The 19,155-nt window shown below is 45.0% G+C and overlaps 1 protein-coding gene across 6 annotated transcripts in view; it reads left to right on the top strand.

Moving 5' to 3' along the window:
• Myo1b (myosin IB) overlaps window positions 1-15,844 on the top strand; it is a 136,306-nt gene extending 120,462 nt beyond the window's left edge. For 4 of the 6 annotated variants that reach the window (XM_010636878.3, XM_010636877.3, XM_010636875.3 and 1 more), the window contains 7 exons: window positions 3,178-3,252; window positions 4,392-4,526; window positions 6,146-6,252; window positions 8,324-8,456; window positions 8,808-8,960; window positions 10,275-10,402; window positions 14,390-15,843. In XM_010636878.3, the coding sequence (XP_010635180.1) occupies window positions 3,178-3,252; window positions 4,392-4,526; window positions 6,146-6,252; window positions 8,324-8,456; window positions 8,808-8,960; window positions 10,275-10,402; window positions 14,390-14,513 (855 nt within the window). In that variant the 3' untranslated portion in view covers window positions 14,514-15,843. Of the gene's footprint in view, window positions 1-3,177; window positions 3,253-4,391; window positions 4,527-6,145; window positions 6,253-8,323; window positions 8,457-8,807; window positions 8,961-10,274; window positions 10,403-14,389 lie in introns of all 6 variants that reach the window. The other 2 variants (XM_010636876.3, XM_010636874.3) reach the window with 1 other exon arrangement.
• Window positions 15,845-19,155: the final 3,311 nt, after the last annotated feature.

Here is a 19,155-nt window from a genome sequence, read left to right as displayed (position 1 = left end):
AAAATGAGATAGTATAATGTTCTGAAAGCTGGCCTATTGTCCAGCCCTTGGCCTGCGGGTGACAGTACTTTGCTCCCCATTGCCTGGCTGTTCTCCTCCACTAATGAATGGGGGCCTGAGTTCGGGTTTTTTCAAAGCTAGCATCCAGAGTACACATCAGAGGGTTTTGCATCTGTGATTACGCATTTTCATGAGAGCAATGATGGAGCTCAGCGGATGCTTTAGCTGGAGAACTTAAATTCAAATGCCTCTGATTTGGGCAGATTTTATTTCAAAGGGTACTTATGACCACAGTAGGACGAAGGTGTCCCTCCTTGAGTATGCAAAGCTGTCTCTGAGCTCCAGAAACCCACGAGTGACCTCAGACAGGATGAGGAGTTGGGCTTCCTGATACTCCACAGCTGATCACCATCATGAACCACCTGCATTTGTTGCTTTTTGAAGACTCTTATTTCCACACCATTATTCATTATTTTACTTTAATCAGTAACGTTTAATCTTATTTTTAATCTTTGGATATTAACGGAGAAATCATTGATACTGAACCTGAAAAACTCTTAAACATATCCCTGTATTCTGCTTTGAATAGCATGCATTCCCCCTCCAAACGTTCAGCCTATAAGCTTCTAGTAAATGGTCCTATACTAAGTATAATTTTTGATACAGTGAGTTACCTTAAATATGAATTTAACTACACTCTGAAGAATTCTAACAGGTTCTGCAGCCACTGCTTTTGAAGCCAAAACTAAGCATTTTCCCAGTTATTCACATCTTCTAATTTACATTCTGATTTTCATAAAAGGGAGTTGAGTCGGGTGATTTATTTCTATAATAATTTTCATCAGTAATATGTTTATTTTCAGTTTTCTGGGTTTAATTCATATGATTTCAAACTATTTTTGCATTAGAGGTGTGCACCAGCAAAACCTACAAAGCAAATTCAGTTTGTAGGTGAGTGTCATGAAGCAGAGCTAAGTAACAATTTTTGCCACAGTCTCCCTGAGACAGAAGTGGTTTAATATATTGCCAGTATCATTGTGAAATAAAATTAAACTTCTTTAAAGTCCAAGAATGTAATAAGTTTCTATTTTCCCTTTAAAAGTGAGTTACATTGTTACGAGCTATTGTTTTACCCTTGGAAAGGATACAAATATTGTTTTATTTTAGATGAATACAAAGTCCTGCAGCCCTTGTGGGGCTCCTGGTGCCGATGAGGGGCTCCATTATGAGCTATTGTTTTACCCTTGGAAAGGATACAAATATTGTTTTAGATGAATACAAAGTCCTGCAGCCCTTGTGGGGCTCCTGGTGCCGATGAGGGGCTCCATTGTGTGTCAGCACGTCCTCAGCAAGCTGTTCCTAAATGAAGCTGTATTTCAGAAGAGTTTCAAAGAGCATGTTACATCACGCTCAGCTGTGATGAGATTTGATTAACTGTAGTATGTGATGCCGAAGGCCATGTTCTCGTGGGCCCTGTCCCATTGTAACTTACCATGTACCTCACAGTGGTAGGAGGCTGGGAGCGGGTACCATCTTCTTTCTGCATGTCCCTTCTGCCCATATAAGTTGGAAATTTGACATGTTTGCTGATCTGATAATTCCGTGACAAAATGAAATGGAAACTAGCATAAGAATAAAAGGAAAAACTGCCTACAAAGAGCATGTTACATCACGCTCAGCTGTGATGAGATTTGACTAACTGTAGTATGTGATGCCGAAGGCCATGTTCTCGTGGGCCCTGTCCCATTGTAACTTACCATGTACCTCACAGTGGTAGGAGGCTGGGAGCGGGTACCATCTTCTTTCTGCATGTCCCTTCTGCCCATATAAGTTGGAAATTTGACATGTTTGCTGATCTGATAATTCCGTGACAAAATGAAATGGAAACTAGCATAAGAATAAAAGGAAAAACTGCCTTCGTGGTACATAGCAACTCAATACTAATGCTCAGCTGTATGGAGTGGTTCTGGGGCTCACGTACCCAGAGGGACCAGACAGATGACAGAAATGGAGGAAGCAGAAAGTGGAAGGTGGGGGCCAGGGATTGAGCTCAGTGGTTCCACCACCTGCCTCATAAGCACAAGGGCCCCAGTTTGATCTCCAGTACAAAAAAACAAAAAAGTGGAAGGAGGATTGGGGTGGTGAGACCTGTCTCCTATGCCTGGTCCTTGACTTATAGCTCCCTGTCACTATTGCTAGAGCTTAGAAAGTTTCAAGAGAAATCTGCGGTCTGAGCTATTAGATGAAGTTCTTAACTTCCAGACACACAAAGCATTTATCTACAAACAGTTTGGCTAGCAGCTTGCTATTGTACAACCGCTAGTATAGAAACATTTTGAACATCATTTAAACCCAGAAAACTGGAGACAAAAGGAAAAAGGGATACAAATATCTGAATTATGCAACTATATTAATATTTTGCTAAATTCTATGCTATTTATATCAGGGTATTAATAATTTTAATATTCCCAGCTCAACTTCAGCGTGTAACTGTTTCATTATTTCTTCAAATACATCACTTAGTTACTGTTACTTGTTAGATATTTTAAGAAGTAAATTACAACAATGTAGCAAGGGAAAGGTATGTGAATTAAAGCTAATAGATTTTTAAATGCTTTGATAACATTAAGCATAAAGTTTGGTGGGAGTGAGATGACAAAATTCAATGCAGTTGAATGGAAGATAGTGATAGTTCAAAAGCTTTTTTAAAAAATTCTTTTTTTTAACTAATCAGTGCTCAGTGCATGACATTAAAGTCCTATATTTGTGTGCAAGGCTTTTGGGAAATTTGCTATGGTTCTTCAGACTTTTTTTGGACATTTAATAAATCAAATTGAAGGGGAAAATTATCTCAGGTAATATTCTCTGAAGTCTGCTGTAATTTGTCACAAGTTTGCAGCATTGCCTGTAAAATGTTTCTCGTGAAATCATTAGGTTCTTTAAAAATTACTGAGAGTATTTAAAATCAGTTCGTTTTGGTGTCATTTTATATCCCTCGGTTTCTTTTTCTCCCACAAAAGGCCTTAATGTGCTCCAGTTAGTTTACTCAGTCCAAAAAGGACACTTATAAATCCACTTGTTTCCCATGTTTTCACTTCATTTTTCATTTTGAAAAGAGAGATATCATTGTAAATACTCATTGCCCACATTCTAACCATTAATCTGCTTCTTTTCAAGGTGCGTAGGGAGTACAGGAAATACTTCAGAGCTAACGCTGGAAAGAAAATCTATGAGTTTACTCTGCAGAGAATTGTAAGTTGGCACTTTTTGTGTGTTGTTCATTAGTACAACTGGTTTAACTGCTGGATAGCTAAGTCAAGAAAATGTGACTTTAAAAAGTCAACAGTGACTTTTGATATTGGTATTGATTTTGATATTGATGAAATCCTAACTCTGTCTAACAGGTAGTGTGACCTGATCGCCTCCCAGATTGGTGTAGAATCATGTCAGAGAGTTGTTAGTGGCCTGTGTGTGACTAATGAAATGTTCATCTTATTAGGCAGAGGGCGTGTTGAGGAACTGAACCAAGAAGCCCGTTGTCTCGCTGTTAGGCAGCCTGGGCTGCAGGGAGGGCTCAGCTGGAGCGGAGGTGGCTGAGGGTGGAGGAGCACACAGCCCACACTGCCACTGGCTGACAGATCTGTGACCCGAGCGGGTTCCCCGGCTCCTGTGGCCCCACTTGACCCTGTGTGGAAGGGGGCAGTAGTGGCACTGACCTGCTAGAGCCGCCGTGAGGCTTCCCACGGAGCAGAGACCCTCTGTGCTATAGGAGGCCCGTGTCCAGGAAGCTCGCCGGCAGTCAGGATGGTGTCACCTGTGCCTGCTCTGCCGCGGTCACCCCTCAGATGCAGCCCAGCAGAGGGTATTGGTTAGTGACCCTCTCGATGGCACTGCTGGGGTGGGCGCTGTAGTCACTGCTGTCTCAGGAGAGCATGGTTCCATGCATCTCAAGGCCAGAAAAGATCAGAGTTGAAAGTCAGCTTTTGCCTTTGTACCTTCATAAAGTGAACACCTTGCTGCGTGGATCCGTTGTGAGCAGGCCTGTTGGTCTTAGCAAGGCAGCCCACAGAATGCGTGATGAATGTACTTTCTCTCTAACTCTGCCGTACAGTAGAGGAGCGCTGGTTCTATTTAATTCTGATCTCCTGAAATTTCAGTATAAATATCCAGGCACAACTAGAGGCCTGCTGTGGGCCAGTAGAGCTCCAGCTGATGTTGGCACCGGTGTTGACATGAGTGTTAATGTTTGTTCTCATGGGGGAGTGGAGACTTCCCACAACATTGTATGGATGAAAACTTGATAAAGTCCACTGTACCCTGCAGTGCATATAGAACAGTATCTTCTCCAGTGTATTTTTCTCATCCTAGTATTATCTGTCAACCCAAAACAGGTACAAAAATACTTCTTGGAAATGAAAAACAAGATGCCTTCTTTATCACCAATAGACAAGAACTGGCCATCTAGACCTTACCTGTTCTTGGATTCGACTCACAAGGAGCTGAAGAGGATTTTCCACTTGTGGAGGGTAAAAACCGTCCTTATGTATTTTTCACGGAGTCACTTTCATATGTGATTTTGAGAGCAGTTGTATAAAATCACGTGACTGGAGGGAGTCACTTTTATGAACCTCATACGGGCAGCTATAAAATGAGGATAATAGCACTGCTCTCATAGAACTGTTGTGAGGTAAGGTGTGTGTGTGTGGGAGGGTGTGGTTTGGGGGTTCAGTCCCAGGGCTTCATACATGCTAGTCCACGCTGAGTTGTACCACCGGCCTAAAATGAGGTTTTCACCTTCCTTGGCCTGGAAGAGTGGCACTTGGGGATTTGGGCGTTGACTTTCTACAGTGGCCGGGCATTTTCTCTGTGGTCCTCTGTGGGCCATCTGGGCTGTACTTACTTTCCATCGCTTCCATTTCAGGTTTTATTTGCTTGTTTCTCTCTTTCTCTGAGGAAATACTACAGGGAACAGAAACCCTAACATTTGAGCCTGTTCAGGCAAAGTGGATAACTAAGTCCTGCCAGCTGTAGGGGTTTACTTGATCAGATTTGTTGAACACATGTGTGCCGATGTGCATGTGAACACATGGTCTTTGATGGACTGGAAATGGGGTGTTAAAGACCACAAGAGACCAACTTTCCTCCATTTAAAGAAAGGGGAGCTGAAAATCTCCTCTGTATTGCCTTATATATTAGCACTCTGTCTCTCACAGGAGAGAATAGTGTGAGATTTCTGGGTCGGGACACACAGGCTCCTTGTTGTAGACGCTGACTTGATCCAGAACGCAACTTAGTTGCTATGTGGAACAGCAAACACACGCAGCTGTCAGAAGCAATGACAACCAGGAGAGCGGGGTGATCGATGGCCGTGTCTCCCAGGCACTCATTTCTGACTGGCAGTGTGGCCTTGCTTGTCTGGCACATGTAGTATGACGTTAGTGCTCATCGGTGTGGGAAGTGAGCAGTACAAGCAACCCATGGCTCTGTCTCTGAGCTCTGTTTCCCTGAGAGATCCAGCAACCTGTGAGCCGCTCATGGGAATTGACCCAGAAGACGTTCAGAAATACCAGGAGGGAGCTGCTAATGCAGGGCCCGCTGTCCCCTGGTCTGGAACCCTGCCCCTCCTCCCATGGAGCTGAGCTGGACACTGAGAGGTCTTTGATATGGAAGACAGGGCTTCCAGGGAGAGGATGGCGATGGTGTTGCTTCGCCACCTGGTCCCCTGGGGCAGCTCCTGTGGCCTGCCTGGCTCCTTCATCCATTCCCAGAGTGAGAGCAAGGGAGAGTTCCACGGCCCTGCGTGGGGTCGAGTGTGTGTGTGTGTTGTGAGCTGGGATGCACAGTGTGTTTTACGGTTACTGTGGGACACCCCGAGGACTGGAGTATCCTTAGGACACCAGCGCAGGAGGACCCCACACTCCTTGGTAGACACACCAGCAGGGCCCTGGGTGCTTGGAAGAACCAGCAGTAGTTTTCTAAGACCTGTTTTTTCAAAACTCACCATGAAAAACTGTTCACAGCCTAGCGAATGGTTGTTTCGTATACTTCGGTCTTATTCTTGCTGCTGTTAAATAACCCTGGCATGTATAAGAATGAGTGATGGTTTAGATAAATTATGTTTTGTTGTTCTTTTCATATCTCACAGTGTAAAAAGTACAGGGACCAATTCACAGACCAGCAGAAACTTATTTATGAAGAAAAGCTTGAAGCCAGTGAACTCTTCAAGGACAAAAAGGCTTTGTATCCATCTAGGTATTATGTTTTTTGCTTTACCTATACAAGTTGGTATTTTACATTTTTTTTAAGTACTGTATTTCTAAGTCTTCTTCAGTGGAGTTTGAGTTCAGTAATAGATAAAGAATTTTTAATTTTGTGGATCATCTTGCAAGCAGCTGTATGATGAGTACCACAGAAGCACACTCAGACTTCCCAAGTGCACTTTGATGAAGTAGATGACATTTGTTGGTTTTAGCCCATTGGGATTAACTTGAATGCTAAATAATTGGAAATTATAGAAAATCAAAATAACGTGGACTGTTCAGATCAATTTGCACTGTAAATTCCTGCTTTCAAATCTCTCCTTGTAATATGCTGTAATCGCCTCATGCCAGAACAAGCCAGGTCAGAAACATGCCTGTGTGGTCAGGAAGAATGAGACCATATATCAGTCTCCGAGAGCCGCGTAAGCCCAGGTCTGTGGTGGCCTTCATAACAGACACTGTGTACTCAGAAGAAAAGGGGGAGCATATTAAAAGTTAGCAAGGAAATTCCTTGCAAGAGACTGCTTATCCTCGTATTTGTATATACCCTACATTCGCCATTTCCCACACAAGTCCTGTCCCCTTTCAAACTGCTATTTATAAAAGAGTAGGCAGTATAATTTTGATCCAGAATCTTGAGCAGCATTTAGCTTCTTCTAAGAATGACTTTGAAGTTTAAAAACCCACGCTAAGTATTCACATGCGTTTCGTATATGCTCAACCTTTATTCACATTTGGAATATTTTAAATGGCACAGCTGGTTGCTGGTTTGTGTGTGCAGTGTGGTATATTCTCCCTCAGATCAAATCAAACTCTGGACTCCATCCAGACTTGTCACAAGTGCCTGCTGTATGAAGCAGTTATATCCACCCGGGAAAACTGTCCGCATCTCTCTTCAGCAGCCTGTGTTATTCAGCTTTGCTTTTGTCCATTTGTAAGTTAGAGCATAACTTTCTTGTGTGTGGTGCTGGGGACGGAGCCCAGGGCCTCCTGCTTGCCAGGCAAGCACCCCTGCCCTGAGCGAGAGTGAGCTTCGTGAGTGCTCCCTACCGACCGCTCTTCAGAAACTGGAGGCCGGAGAACACATCTCAGAGGGAACAATCTCAAAAGCTCCTAGCACTTTTTATTATTTAAAACCTGCTTGAATAGGAACACAAAGAAGCGAACTCTGGGTTAAGTCCTTCTTGGGTCCCTTGGTCAGTTTGGGGCGCTGGGAGAGGCGGGATCCTTTGCCATCCTGCACTGGGAGTCACAGCTCGTCTGGGCATTGGCCTTTTCTATCCCGGGAGCTGTGCAATGCTGGGCCACCTACGTGGATTCTTCTCCCTCATCGCCGCCCACAGCACAGGCATTTAAAGTTGCCTTTGTGCATTGCCAGAACTGAACAGCTCAGAAGGAGGCTTGTGAATCTCTTCAAGCAACAAGCTTGTTTGAGGGTCACCCTGCTGCCTTAAGGAAACACAGCATCTCAGTGACGTGTGCGCATCGTGCCCTTTGCCCCAAGAGGTTTGGAAGAAAACTGCTCTCATCCTGCATGTTTGCCTCAGCCCCTTTGTTGGTGTAAGCGCTGTCTGGGAAGGCAGGTGTGATTCTTAAGTGACCGCCTCAGACCCATTCTTACCCAGAAAGCCTGTTGATCGTCCTAATCTCAGCCAAAAGGGACAGTTTTTCTTTGGAGCAGGTGAAGGTAGTGATTGCAGCTCTTTCTTCCTTGACACATGTGGAAAGGCATCAGTGAACCTTTGCTGGGCAGCTGTTAGCTTTGTATTAATGGTTCCCGAGAGATTGCCTTTTCCTTTGCTCGAGGCTGTGTGCTTGAGTGTGGTGTCTTTGTTAGTGATTTCTGTCTGGATTATTCTGTAGGATAAGATTTTTATCAAAATCAGACTACCAGATGCTGTGATCACTTCAAAAATATATAGGTGCAGGTATAACGTGCCAGATAAATTGTAATAACTTTTCGTGAAATTGTCAGTAACTCAGAACTGGTTTCCTTTTGTAGGGTGTAAATACATTTGAAACCATTTCTAATGTGCAGGAATCTATTGTTGTTGTCCCTTTAGTGTTGGGCAGCCATTCCAAGGAGCATACCTGGAAATCAACAAGAACCCTAAGTATAAGAAACTCAAAGACGCCATTGAAGAAAAGATCATCATTGCCGAAGTTGTGAACAAAATTAACCGCGCTAATGGGAAGGTAAAAATGTGAACCCTGGAAACATATGCTCCTTAAATCACCATCCTTCGATTTCCTTAGGAGTTTTCTGAGTATTGAAATCTTCATTCCACATCCTCAGTGTACTTTGAAGGAGGCAATTTCAGCTTACCATTAAGCTTAGGCAGCATTCTGTATTTTATCTGAAAATTCCCCAAATTAAAATATGCCATTGATGACATTTAGCGTATTCTCATTTTACATAGGTGTACGTGCTGAAAGATACTGGAATAAAATATATATTCCCACAGAAAACACTGGTGTGTTACACTGGTAAACCATTGGGGGATGTTTTTGATCCTTGGCTTTACAGTGCTTTTTGTTTTGTTGCAGAGTACCTCTCGGATTTTCCTCTTAACAAATAATAATCTCCTCCTTGCTGACCAAAAGTCTGGACAGATCAAGTCGGAGGTGCCGCTGGTGGACGTGACCAAGGTGTCCATGAGCTCACAGAACGATGGATTTTTCGCCGTCCACCTCAAGGAGGTGAGGGGTCCCTGCGACGTCACTGAAAGGTTGCCCCGTTCGTCCAGTTTGCAGCCATCAGTTTGAAAGTGTGCCCGCCTGACCAGTCCCATTGCCCGAGGTCCTTCATAGTGATGTGCACATTGTGGCTGTCTTCACTTCTGTTTCCATGCTCAGGCTTGTTTTCAGTAGTTCAGTAGGGTTAGTCACTTTTATTGACTTGCTCTCTTGACTTTTTGAACTAATATCTGGCAACTCCAAAATACTACAGAGCAAGTGTCCGGATGTTCCTTTAGCATACCTGTTGAACAGATATATTCTTGCTTGTCTTTAATTTGGGGTTTTATCAAAAGATACAACTACAATAAACATTTGCCTGGTGATTTTGACCTTAAAGAGTTTTTTAATGTGTGGTTTTGTTTTGGTTGGTACCGGGGATCGAACTCAAGACCTTGTGCTTCCAGGGCAGGGATGGTGCCACTGAGCTAAATCCCCAGCCCTGTGTGTTTTTAACTTGGCCAGGAACCCAGCTTCAGAGAAGTGGTCAGGCAGTCAGGAACCTTGGTCTCACATCCATGGTGACCATGACGACATTATTTAAGTTTCATGTGCCAGTCCAGTTTTTCTCATCTTTGAAACAGGGATAATAGTTGTTTGTCCTTCTGAGCACTGTTAAGAGAATTATGTGAGACACCGTATGTAAAATGCATAGCACAGGCCTGGCACATAATACATCACAACTGGACAAACAGATGTCAGCGAATAGTGACCGTATTGAGGGAGAGACATGCATCTGACCCACAGAAAAGCCCCTCCAGCTCCCCTTAGCTGGCGTTCCCACCGTGGCTGCTAATTGAGGGGCACTCAGGTCATAGGACAGTGACTCCCGACTGCAGTGACGTGAAGTCGTCCACATCCCCAGTGTAGTCAAACCAGAATTTCTCAGGTCCTGTTTTTTGAAGTTTCCCCAGATGGTTCCCCTGGAGGCTAAGGTTTGAGAGCCAGTGCCCTGGGATATTTGCTGAAGTGTTACTGTTTCTTGTTTTCTTTAAACCACATCACCGGGAGTTTTGGAAAGATATTCTCCAGAAGGAGTCATCACTTGGGTCGGGCTCCTTGGGCCTGAATGTGCAGACCCGCCACCCCGGGCCCTTGTGTGCAGTGAGGAGCCTAGCGAGGTGGGGGGAGGACCGTGGGGGCCAGGGTGTCACTGGGTGGGAAGGGCGCTGGTGGCTCATGTTTTAAGGAGACTGTTAGAGCGTTTCCAGCCCAGCCTGCAAGCCTGGCCTCCCTCAGCTGCTGCTCATCATCTGACTTTCGACTTTGTCCTTTCAGGGCTCCGAAGCAGCTAGCAAAGGAGACTTTCTCTTCAGCAGTGACCACCTGATTGAGATGGCCACCAAGCTGTATCGCACAACTCTCAGCCAAACCAAGCAGAAGCTCAATATCGAAATTTCCGATGAGTACGTTCCTGTGTCTCTCAGTACACTGCTTCGCTCTCAGCCGCACGGTTTTAGTCGAGCTCTGTGATCTCATTCATTCGTATAACTCAGGAGGTCCCCGGGATGGGCCTAGAACTTGTGCTGGATACAGGCAGGCCAGACAGCAGGTGACACTGTCAAAGTCCCTGCCTCCAGTACCTGACATTATGGCGGGAGAGATGGATATGCAGGAATAAAGTAACAAAGGAGATGAGTTAATGACAGATGCTTGTGCAGATGAAAAATCAAGGGTTAGAGGCCATCATTTTTGGCATCCAGGTCAGGAGGCCTCTCTGGTGTGAATCGAGTAAAGGAGTGGGCCAGGTAGAGAGGCTGTGTGTGCAAAGGCCCAGGGGCAGGTGTGAGCAGAGTGAGATGGTAGGAGAAGACCGTGGAGGGAAAAACGGAGCCTGGCCACGTAGAGCGTGGTAGCTGAGCATAGGAACTGACGATTCACTGAGGATGTGAAGAAAACCTAGGTTTGAAACATGGTGAGACATGATCTTACTTATGGTTTTCAAAGGCAGCGTTGGCTGCAGTGTGGACAGTGACTAATTGGAGGCAAGCCTGGAAGCACAGAAACAAGTTCATCTCTGCACTGCCTCGGGGAAGGGCCACACGTGTAGCTGAAGCTGGGCATGGTGGGAGAGGGGGAAGAACTCGGAGAGTCGTTCAGAGGGAAACAAGGCTGCGCTGGCTGTTGGGTGTCAGGTCTGGGCCTCAGCCCTGGCGGGGAGGGGACCTTTTCTTGCCGTCGAGGAACTGAGGAAGGAGAGGTTTGTTGAGGCAGGGTGGTTTGGGATGGACAGATTTAAGAGGACCTTCTTTGTCCTCTTAGTAGAGACAGCGAGAGTCACGGAAAGGCATTCCACCCGTGAAAGTGTTCGTTAGAGGTGCTCTGACTGGTGTGAATTGAAATGTTCTTTTGAACTTCGGTCTTCTACTGTGCATTGTTGACATGAGTCTGAGTGACTAAACTGACTGATACTTGGTTATGTTTCAGTAGGCTTCTTCACTACCTCCTCGTGGACTTCGCTGCATGTATTGAAAACACACACACAGCCAGGTGGCTTGGGAAGACTTTATTACCTAACTAAGCATTTTCCCAGCTATCCTAGTTCCTCTTTCCCCGAGTCTTTCTAAAAGAAACCCATCCACTCCTGCCTCTTCGTGCACCAGGCCTGCTGGGGTGAGGAAGATTTGAGGTGCCCTATGACCATGTGAGACTTAGGCTGTTAGTGCCCTGGTCTGAGAATGGGCTGCTGGATTAAGAAAGTCTTCTTGTTACTTTCCTGCAAAAAATAAGAATATTGGGAGAAGATAACGGCCAGTTGGGAGCCAGTTATGGTTTTAACCTGTTGGGCCTGTAAGTGCCCCCTGATTGAAGCTTTTCATGATTTGGGGTTCCAGAGGGTGACACCTCGTAGGCGAAGCAGGCCCACCCTTGGCCCGCTGCATTAATTATACCATCCATGAAAGAGAAGACATCATCCCTCTGCCTGGGCCACACCAAGGACAGCTGATTTTAGCATTTCCTATCTTCCCGGGTGGAAGTGTGAAGTCCTTCTGCACTGCAGCACTTCTCGGGACCTCCGAAATCTTGTTGAACACTGTGACTCTTCTGGGGGCTTTGGGAATGATAGCACCGAAGTGTTCCCTAGATGTAGGCAACCATGGGCCAGGTTTGCAGGTCCACATCCTGTTGGATTCACTGACTTCCGGGCAGCAGGGACCTTGCCTGTCACATGGGGCTGTGATGCTCTGGATGCCACAGGATTTCAGTCAACAGAGACTTAGCATAGCACCCATAAGTCCCTTCCCCACCACCTAGGAAGCTGGGGGAGGAAGTGTCTGGGACAGCCTCTCTTTCCTAACCCCTGAGCTCCTAGCTAGAATTGGAAACTGCCTTAGAGGGCGTTGTAAACAGCAGCTTTGCATGTTGGGCAGGGTTGTCTGGGACGCACTTGTTGAGCCTGACCCATCTCTGGCAGCTGTGTGTGTTGTAGAGAGCATGCAGTCTAGAGAGTAAACCCTCCACATCCTCTTCAGAAGAAGTGGCAGTTACTCTACGAAGCCAGCTTCTAGCATGATTCCGGAGAAGCTGGATGTCCGCGTGGGGGGGTCGGAGTTCCATTTGCACCTTTCCCCGCTGCTCTTGGAGAAGGGAGCCCTGAGTTCCTGGGGAGACTCTGCTGCCCTAATTCCTAGGCCTTAAAGCCCCACACTGTTCGCTTTATTCACAGGTTGCATTGTAAGCTTAATCTGCAGGATATAAATCGTTGCTGAAAGTCAAGTCCTGAGTGTGCTGAAAAGTAAAGTGAATTCGTTCTGTTAAACATTCTAAATTACATGTATGTGTGTACTCAGACACACGTGTATCATTTAGGTTTGTGCAGTTGCTTTTCTGAATATCTTAGATCCAAACAACTAATCTCTGTTCCTTTCCATCAAATTCTAACTGGTATTAATGCTGCAAGATAACATACTCCGTGTCACTGTTCGATGGAAGGTGATTTTCAGCGTTCTTGTCTAGTAAAGGAGATATATAATGGCACTTATCTCCTAGGATTGCTATAAAGCTGAGTTTCTACGTGGCAGTGGCTAGGGGCAGCATGGAGTTAGAGCCCAGCATTTTAGCTTTTATCCCGTCCAGTGTGGACAAGAGGCAGTTAGCATTAATGAGCAAAGAGGTTCTAGCACATTAAATGACCCACATGTGGCCTTTGAAAATTAAAATATAAAAGTACTTGACTTCTAGGCATGTGTGATTCACATTCAATTTGATTTTTTTTTTCCTTTGAGGCACATAGATAAAAGTGTATGTGCCCAAAAATCTCCAATAGGCCAGCCTGGAACTGTAGCCTTTCTTTTTTGGTGTTTTCAAATTGCAAAGAAAGAGCCCATTCTAAAGGTCACAAAGTATTTCCCTTCCTAAACAGTGGGTAGGATCAGGAGCTGACGTGTCACGTTTGACTCCAGGAGCTAATGTCACCCGCGCGGCTTTGAGGACCTTGAGATGGAGACGGGGTGGGTCAGAGTTGAGGGCCTGGCTGTGGCGTGGGTGTCCGTGACCGGCCACGCGCTCGTTACGGTTCCTGTACAGGACACAGCCAGGGACCCCGAGTGTGGCACCGTGGCCCTGGGTGGAGGGAATCTCTGGTTTCTGGCCCCGCTTCGTCACCTTCCTGTCTCCCCATGACGATGTCTTGAGGTCGGCGACGTCACCTCCCATAGCCCCCAACACCTGAGCTGGTGAGGGACCATCCTGCAGAAAGCTGCCGGCCACTGGTTGGAAGGAAAAGACAGAGCGGAGTACAGTGTCGTCCCTGTGTCATGTACACAGGCACAAGAGGTGTTGGGGACCTACATTCACAGTTTTCAGGAGTGCTTTACGGAAGTGGTTTTGAAGGGTATTAAAATATAAGTGACAAACTCGTGATTTTTATCATCTTTATGCTGTAGCTCACTGTTACCTTGAAATAATTCAAGCTAAGAATTATCATAGCGTGAGGGTATGAAAAGGGTTGTGCTGAGGAGGGTGTGTGTGAGTATCCAGTGTTTGGAAGGCGTTTCTAGTTGCCTTCCTTTTCTGAAACAATTTCATTTTCTCGATTTGTTGGTGATTTAACAGATCCTTTCCCCATTTTATATTTTGTCCTGCAAGGATGGAGAAAGACGGGGGTCAGGCATGTTGATTTTGCCGCTGGAAACAGGGAAATCATTATTCTCCGCTCTTTTACCTTTTGGGGATATGGAGCATTCATGAGTGAATTTCTACTTACTTGGGGCTCGGTGGTGAGTCCTGGAACCCAGAGGCAGAGAGTTGCTTCTGAGTCAGAAGTGCTCACGGAAAGAGGTAATAGCTGCTACTTGTCAGGGTTAGTATTTGTTAGAGAACAGAAGCCAGTGGTGACTGCAGGCAGACGCTGTTCGTGTGCACTTTTATTTAATTTGATTCTTCCCTCCTAGGTTCCTGGTGCAGTTCAGACAAGACAAAGTATGTGTGAAGTTTATTCAGGGCAACCAGAAAAACGGGAGTGTGCCCACCTGCAAACGAAAAAACAACCGCCTGCTGGAAGTCGCTGTCCCCTAGCGGGCGCCCCCACGCCGCCCCACGGACTGGCTCTCTGTGTAGTAGTGCAATTGGGTTGTTTTGTTTGGGGTTCCTCGTATGTTTGGTTATTGCCAAAGGCTAACTGTTAGGGTCTCTTGGCAGAATTGAGTGTTTGACTAATCAGTTTTTAGTATTGGAATAGTTTAACCCTTACATACACGTTCTGTCCCAGGGCAGGACTGTAGAAATTTCTAACAGTGTGTGTTTCCATGTCATATGTGTTTCCTCTTTAGTTACCATGTTAGATCGGTGTACCCTAAATCAGCGTATTACTCATAAATCATTAATACATGTAAGTGTAGGAGGCGGTCTTCAAAGGTGTAGTGCATTCATTTATCAAATATTTATTGGATGCCTACTCTATGTGGGGTGCTATGCTAAGAGGTGTGGACATGTACTCGGACCCTGGGCACTGTGAGGGCCGCTGTTTTCTGGCAAGTTTGGCTTACCTAAAAAGGTTTGAAAAGCTTGAGACCAAAACAGTAACTGCAGAAGCCGGACAGCATTCGTAGGACCCTGTAGCCTGACTGTAGCCGTAGATGATTTAAGAAGGGCTGGTCCTAGGAAGGAATAGGACCATGGACTAAACAAAATTCTTCTAAGTTTTTTTTTTTTCCTATTCAAAAGAAGAAAACTGACCTTTGAACTGGACTTTGATTGGTTCGGCTCTCCTGCAGTTCCTTTCAGCAGTAGAAAACGGAAGTTCTTTTCCTAGAAAAGGTGCCAGAAACAGTCCAGTGAGAGGCTGAGGTTGCCGTCTCTCGTCTCTGCCCAGCACCCTGCAGGGTCCGACATGAACTCCTGACTCCGTGTGGTTTTCACCCGGATGTGAGCAGCTGTTTCCTGCAGCTAACACAGTGGAGGAAGGCCCAGGCCTATCACGGTGGCAGGTATTCTGGATGAGGTGCAATAGAACATCAGAGATCCTTTTTGAAAGTTTTATTTATAATATACATTTTTGTATGGGAGAGATTGTTAGGACAGGGTGCATATTTTAATCGAGGATCTTAATTTGTAGAGCTATTTTATCTTCCAATGTAAGGATTCATTTTGGAAACTACATTTTAAACTTTGGAATCAAATTGTTTCTTCTTTGGGAGGGTAATGTATATATACATTGGTGTTATGTTAAATAATAAAATTGTTCTAATTCGGTGCCATTTGCTGGATCACAACTGTATTTTTGTATTTCAGGCTATTTTCCTAGTTTGTGTGTCAAAGTACTGTCTCACGGAAAGGTCTTACAATCCAAACATCATGTTAATTGAATTTCACCCGTCTTTTATAAGCCAGAAACAGTCATTGAAAATACTTTCCCAAGATTTTTTCTTTTGATTTTTGTACTTTGAAAAAAATTGTTCACATAAAGAAATTCTCACATGTCTTTGTGTTTATTGGTGCAGGTAGAGAATTTAATTCTTTTCATTCTTCTCCTCCGTGTGCCCAAAGTGGTATATTGATAGTTCCTCTGAGGGGTGCCTAGAAATTTGGGGCCAAGAGATGTTTTTGTTTTAAATGGATTTTAAAAAATAGGCAGTGTGTAGTTACATTGTTCAGAATAATGGTAAATGTGAAATGGTGCATTATAAAATTCTGCACTGTGCATGTGACCTACTGGCTCGGTCCCCATTTTGCTTAGCTGTGTATGGAGCTGACAAAAGCAGGAACCCAGATTCTTGCCTTTGCCTGCTGTGGCCGACAAAAGCTAGTAATAATAGACCTCGTTCCTCATCTTGCCTTTGCTCCATCAGAACGCCAGGAAGTAGTCCTCATTCTCTTTACAGTGATAGATGTGAGCAGCTGTTTCCTGCAGCTAACACAGTGGAGGAAGGCCCAGGCCTATCACGGTGGCAGGTATTCTGGATGAGGTGCAATAGAACATCAGAGATCCTTTTTGAAAGTTTTATTTATAATATACATTTTTGTATGGGAGAGATTGTTAGGACAGGGTGCATATTTTAATCGAGGATCTTAATTTGTAGAGCTATTTTATCTTCCAATGTAAGGATTCATTTTGGAAACTACATTTTAAACTTTGGAATCAAATTGTTTCTTCTTTGGGAGGGTAATGTATATATACATTGGTGTTATGTTAAATAATAAAATTGTTCTAATTCGGTGCCATTTGCTGGATCACAACTGTATTTTTGTATTTCAGGCTATTTTCCTAGTTTGTGTGTCAAAGTACTGTCTCACGGAAAGGTCTTACAATCCAAACATCATGTTAATTGAATTTCACCCGTCTTTTATAAGCCAGAAACAGTCATTGAAAATACTTTCCCAAGATTTTTTCTTTTGATTTTTGTACTTTGAAAAAAATTGTTCACATAAAGAAATTCTCACATGTCTTTGTGTTTATTGGTGCAGGTAGAGAATTTAATTCTTTTCATTCTTCTCCTCCGTGTGCCCAAAGTGGTATATTGATAGTTCCTCTGAGGGGTGCCTAGAAATTTGGGGCCAAGAGATGTTTTTGTTTTAAATGGATTTTAAAAAATAGGCAGTGTGTAGTTACATTGTTCAGAATAATGGTAAATGTGAAATGGTGCATTATAAAATTCTGCACTGTGCATGTGACCTACTGGCTCGGTCCCCATTTTGCTTAGCTGTGTATGGAGCTGACAAAAGCAGGAACCCAGATTCTTGCCTTTGCCTGCTGTGGCCGACAAAAGCTAGTAATAATAGACCTCGTTCCTCATCTTGCCTTTGCTCCATCAGAACGCCAGGAAGTAGTCCTCATTCTCTTTACAGTGATGCGGCCGTCCCTTGTGGGACGTCGCGTATGGACTGTGAGGGGTCCATCGGGCCCCTGCTGTGGTCTTTGGGTCACTTCCTTGATGGAACCTCAGCAGGGAGCGAACTGATGGCAGTGTCTCTGCTTGCTGAATTTCCCCAGATCCGCTGTTCGTGGGTTTTTCATTACAGTGGTCACCAATCGTAACAGAGCAATAGCATTTACCAACCTCATAGTTCTCCCAAGCATTTTCCAGGAGAGAAACCACTAAACTTAAGCTGCATTGTGAGTGTTATACAAGAACTTTTTAAATTTTACTACGAAGAAGTTTTAAATGACAGTGGTTTTGCCTGTACCTTCTTCACGTAGTTTGTCACTGATGTGTCAAATAATTTTTGGCCACGGAACTCATTCTACACTTTATTTGGTGGGAAAAGTTTGCTCAACATGAGGCAGAAAGCACACAGTGTGCTGAGGTGAAAAGTCTCGAGTTCTCAGGCCGCAGACCGTGCAGGGAAGCCCCTACTTCCACGGAGCAAGCCAGTGGTTAAGGAAAGTGGAATTCCTGAGAGCAACTTAGAGATTTTCCACTTAGAAACAGGGTAGGAAAGCCTCTTCCTCAGTGCCAGGGTGAGGGTCGATGGGGCCTCAGAGGAAGTTAAACTCTGGTCTCACCGGAAACCCTCCCATTTTCCTTAAGGGACGGCAGGAATAACTTGAGCAGCTGCTGAGTGTCAGCTTAGATCAAAATCCCCAGGAGAGCTTGTTTTCAGGGAAAAAAATTAACAAAACAGCCATGCCACTTCCTGCCCTGTATACTGTACCAACTGAGTCAGAATCCCAGAGCAGAGTTTGAAAATGGGCAGCGCACAGGGGTGTAGCTCAGTGGTAGAGCACTTATCTAACTTGTGTAAGGTCCTGGTTTGAATGCCAGCACCACCGAAAAAAAAAACCCAGATAATTCACTCATATTAAAATCTGACAACCAGTGAGGAAGATACCCGAGCTGCTTTGTATCTCTGCACAGCAGTCTCCATCCGGTAAGTCCTCTGCAGGTTCTGGTTCTGCCCAAGTGTGAGAACGCTCCCCAGCCATTGGTACCAGTGCTGTCCGCCACCCTCAGTGCCCAGCCAGCGGTTCCAGACTCACTGTCAGGGCGGGCACACAGATGATCCTGCTTTGTCTGCATTTCTGTCGCTGCCCCGCCATGGAGAGTTAAGGTACTGGTGGTATAGCCCTGACTTGTCCTGGTGTCACTTAAAAATTCTTCAGCCCCGGGTTGACCTCTAGGAGTGAACAGGAGCTGCCCAGGCTTAGACCTTGTCATGCCTGGCAGGTGTGCTGGAAAAAGGTGATCGAGAATTGGGTACTGAGAATCAGGTGATGCTGGTTGCCCAGGTGTGCACTGGTGCAGTTACTTTTATTTTTTCCTCCTGTACTGGGGGTTAAACTCAGAGCCTTGATACAGAGCTTCATTCCCAGGCTTTTCTTTTAATACAGGGTCTTCCTAAGTTGCCTGGGCTGGGCTCGAACTCGTGATCTTCCTGCCTCAGCCTTCCAGAGTCCTGGGATTCCAGGCATACATCACCACTCTCAGCTCTGCAACCACTCTCGACTCAGGTTTGCATTAACCACAGTGCAAGACTGGAGTGTGGTAATGGTCGCTTCCCCATAGGCGGTCACAGTTTTGTATTTCACACTCAGAGTAGTGACTTGGACCCGTAACTCAGATATAACACCTTCCACTCAAGTCTGAAACGCTTTGCTCATCCCAGGGGAGCCAGGTGTCTGTAAGAGCAAAAACCCAGGCCAACAGGGCTGAGAATCAAAGGTGCAGCTTCAGTATTGGCTGAAATCTAAGAAAAGGAGCTGTTTCATTATCACATCATT

This window comes from Fukomys damarensis, unplaced genomic scaffold, assembly GCF_012274545.1.
Source record: "Fukomys damarensis isolate Sample0158 unplaced genomic scaffold, DMR_v1.0_HiC HiC_scaffold_26, whole genome shotgun sequence".
Taxonomy (NCBI): domain Eukaryota; kingdom Metazoa; phylum Chordata; class Mammalia; order Rodentia; family Bathyergidae; genus Fukomys; species Fukomys damarensis.
This window is presented reverse-complemented; position numbering and strand designations above follow the sequence as displayed.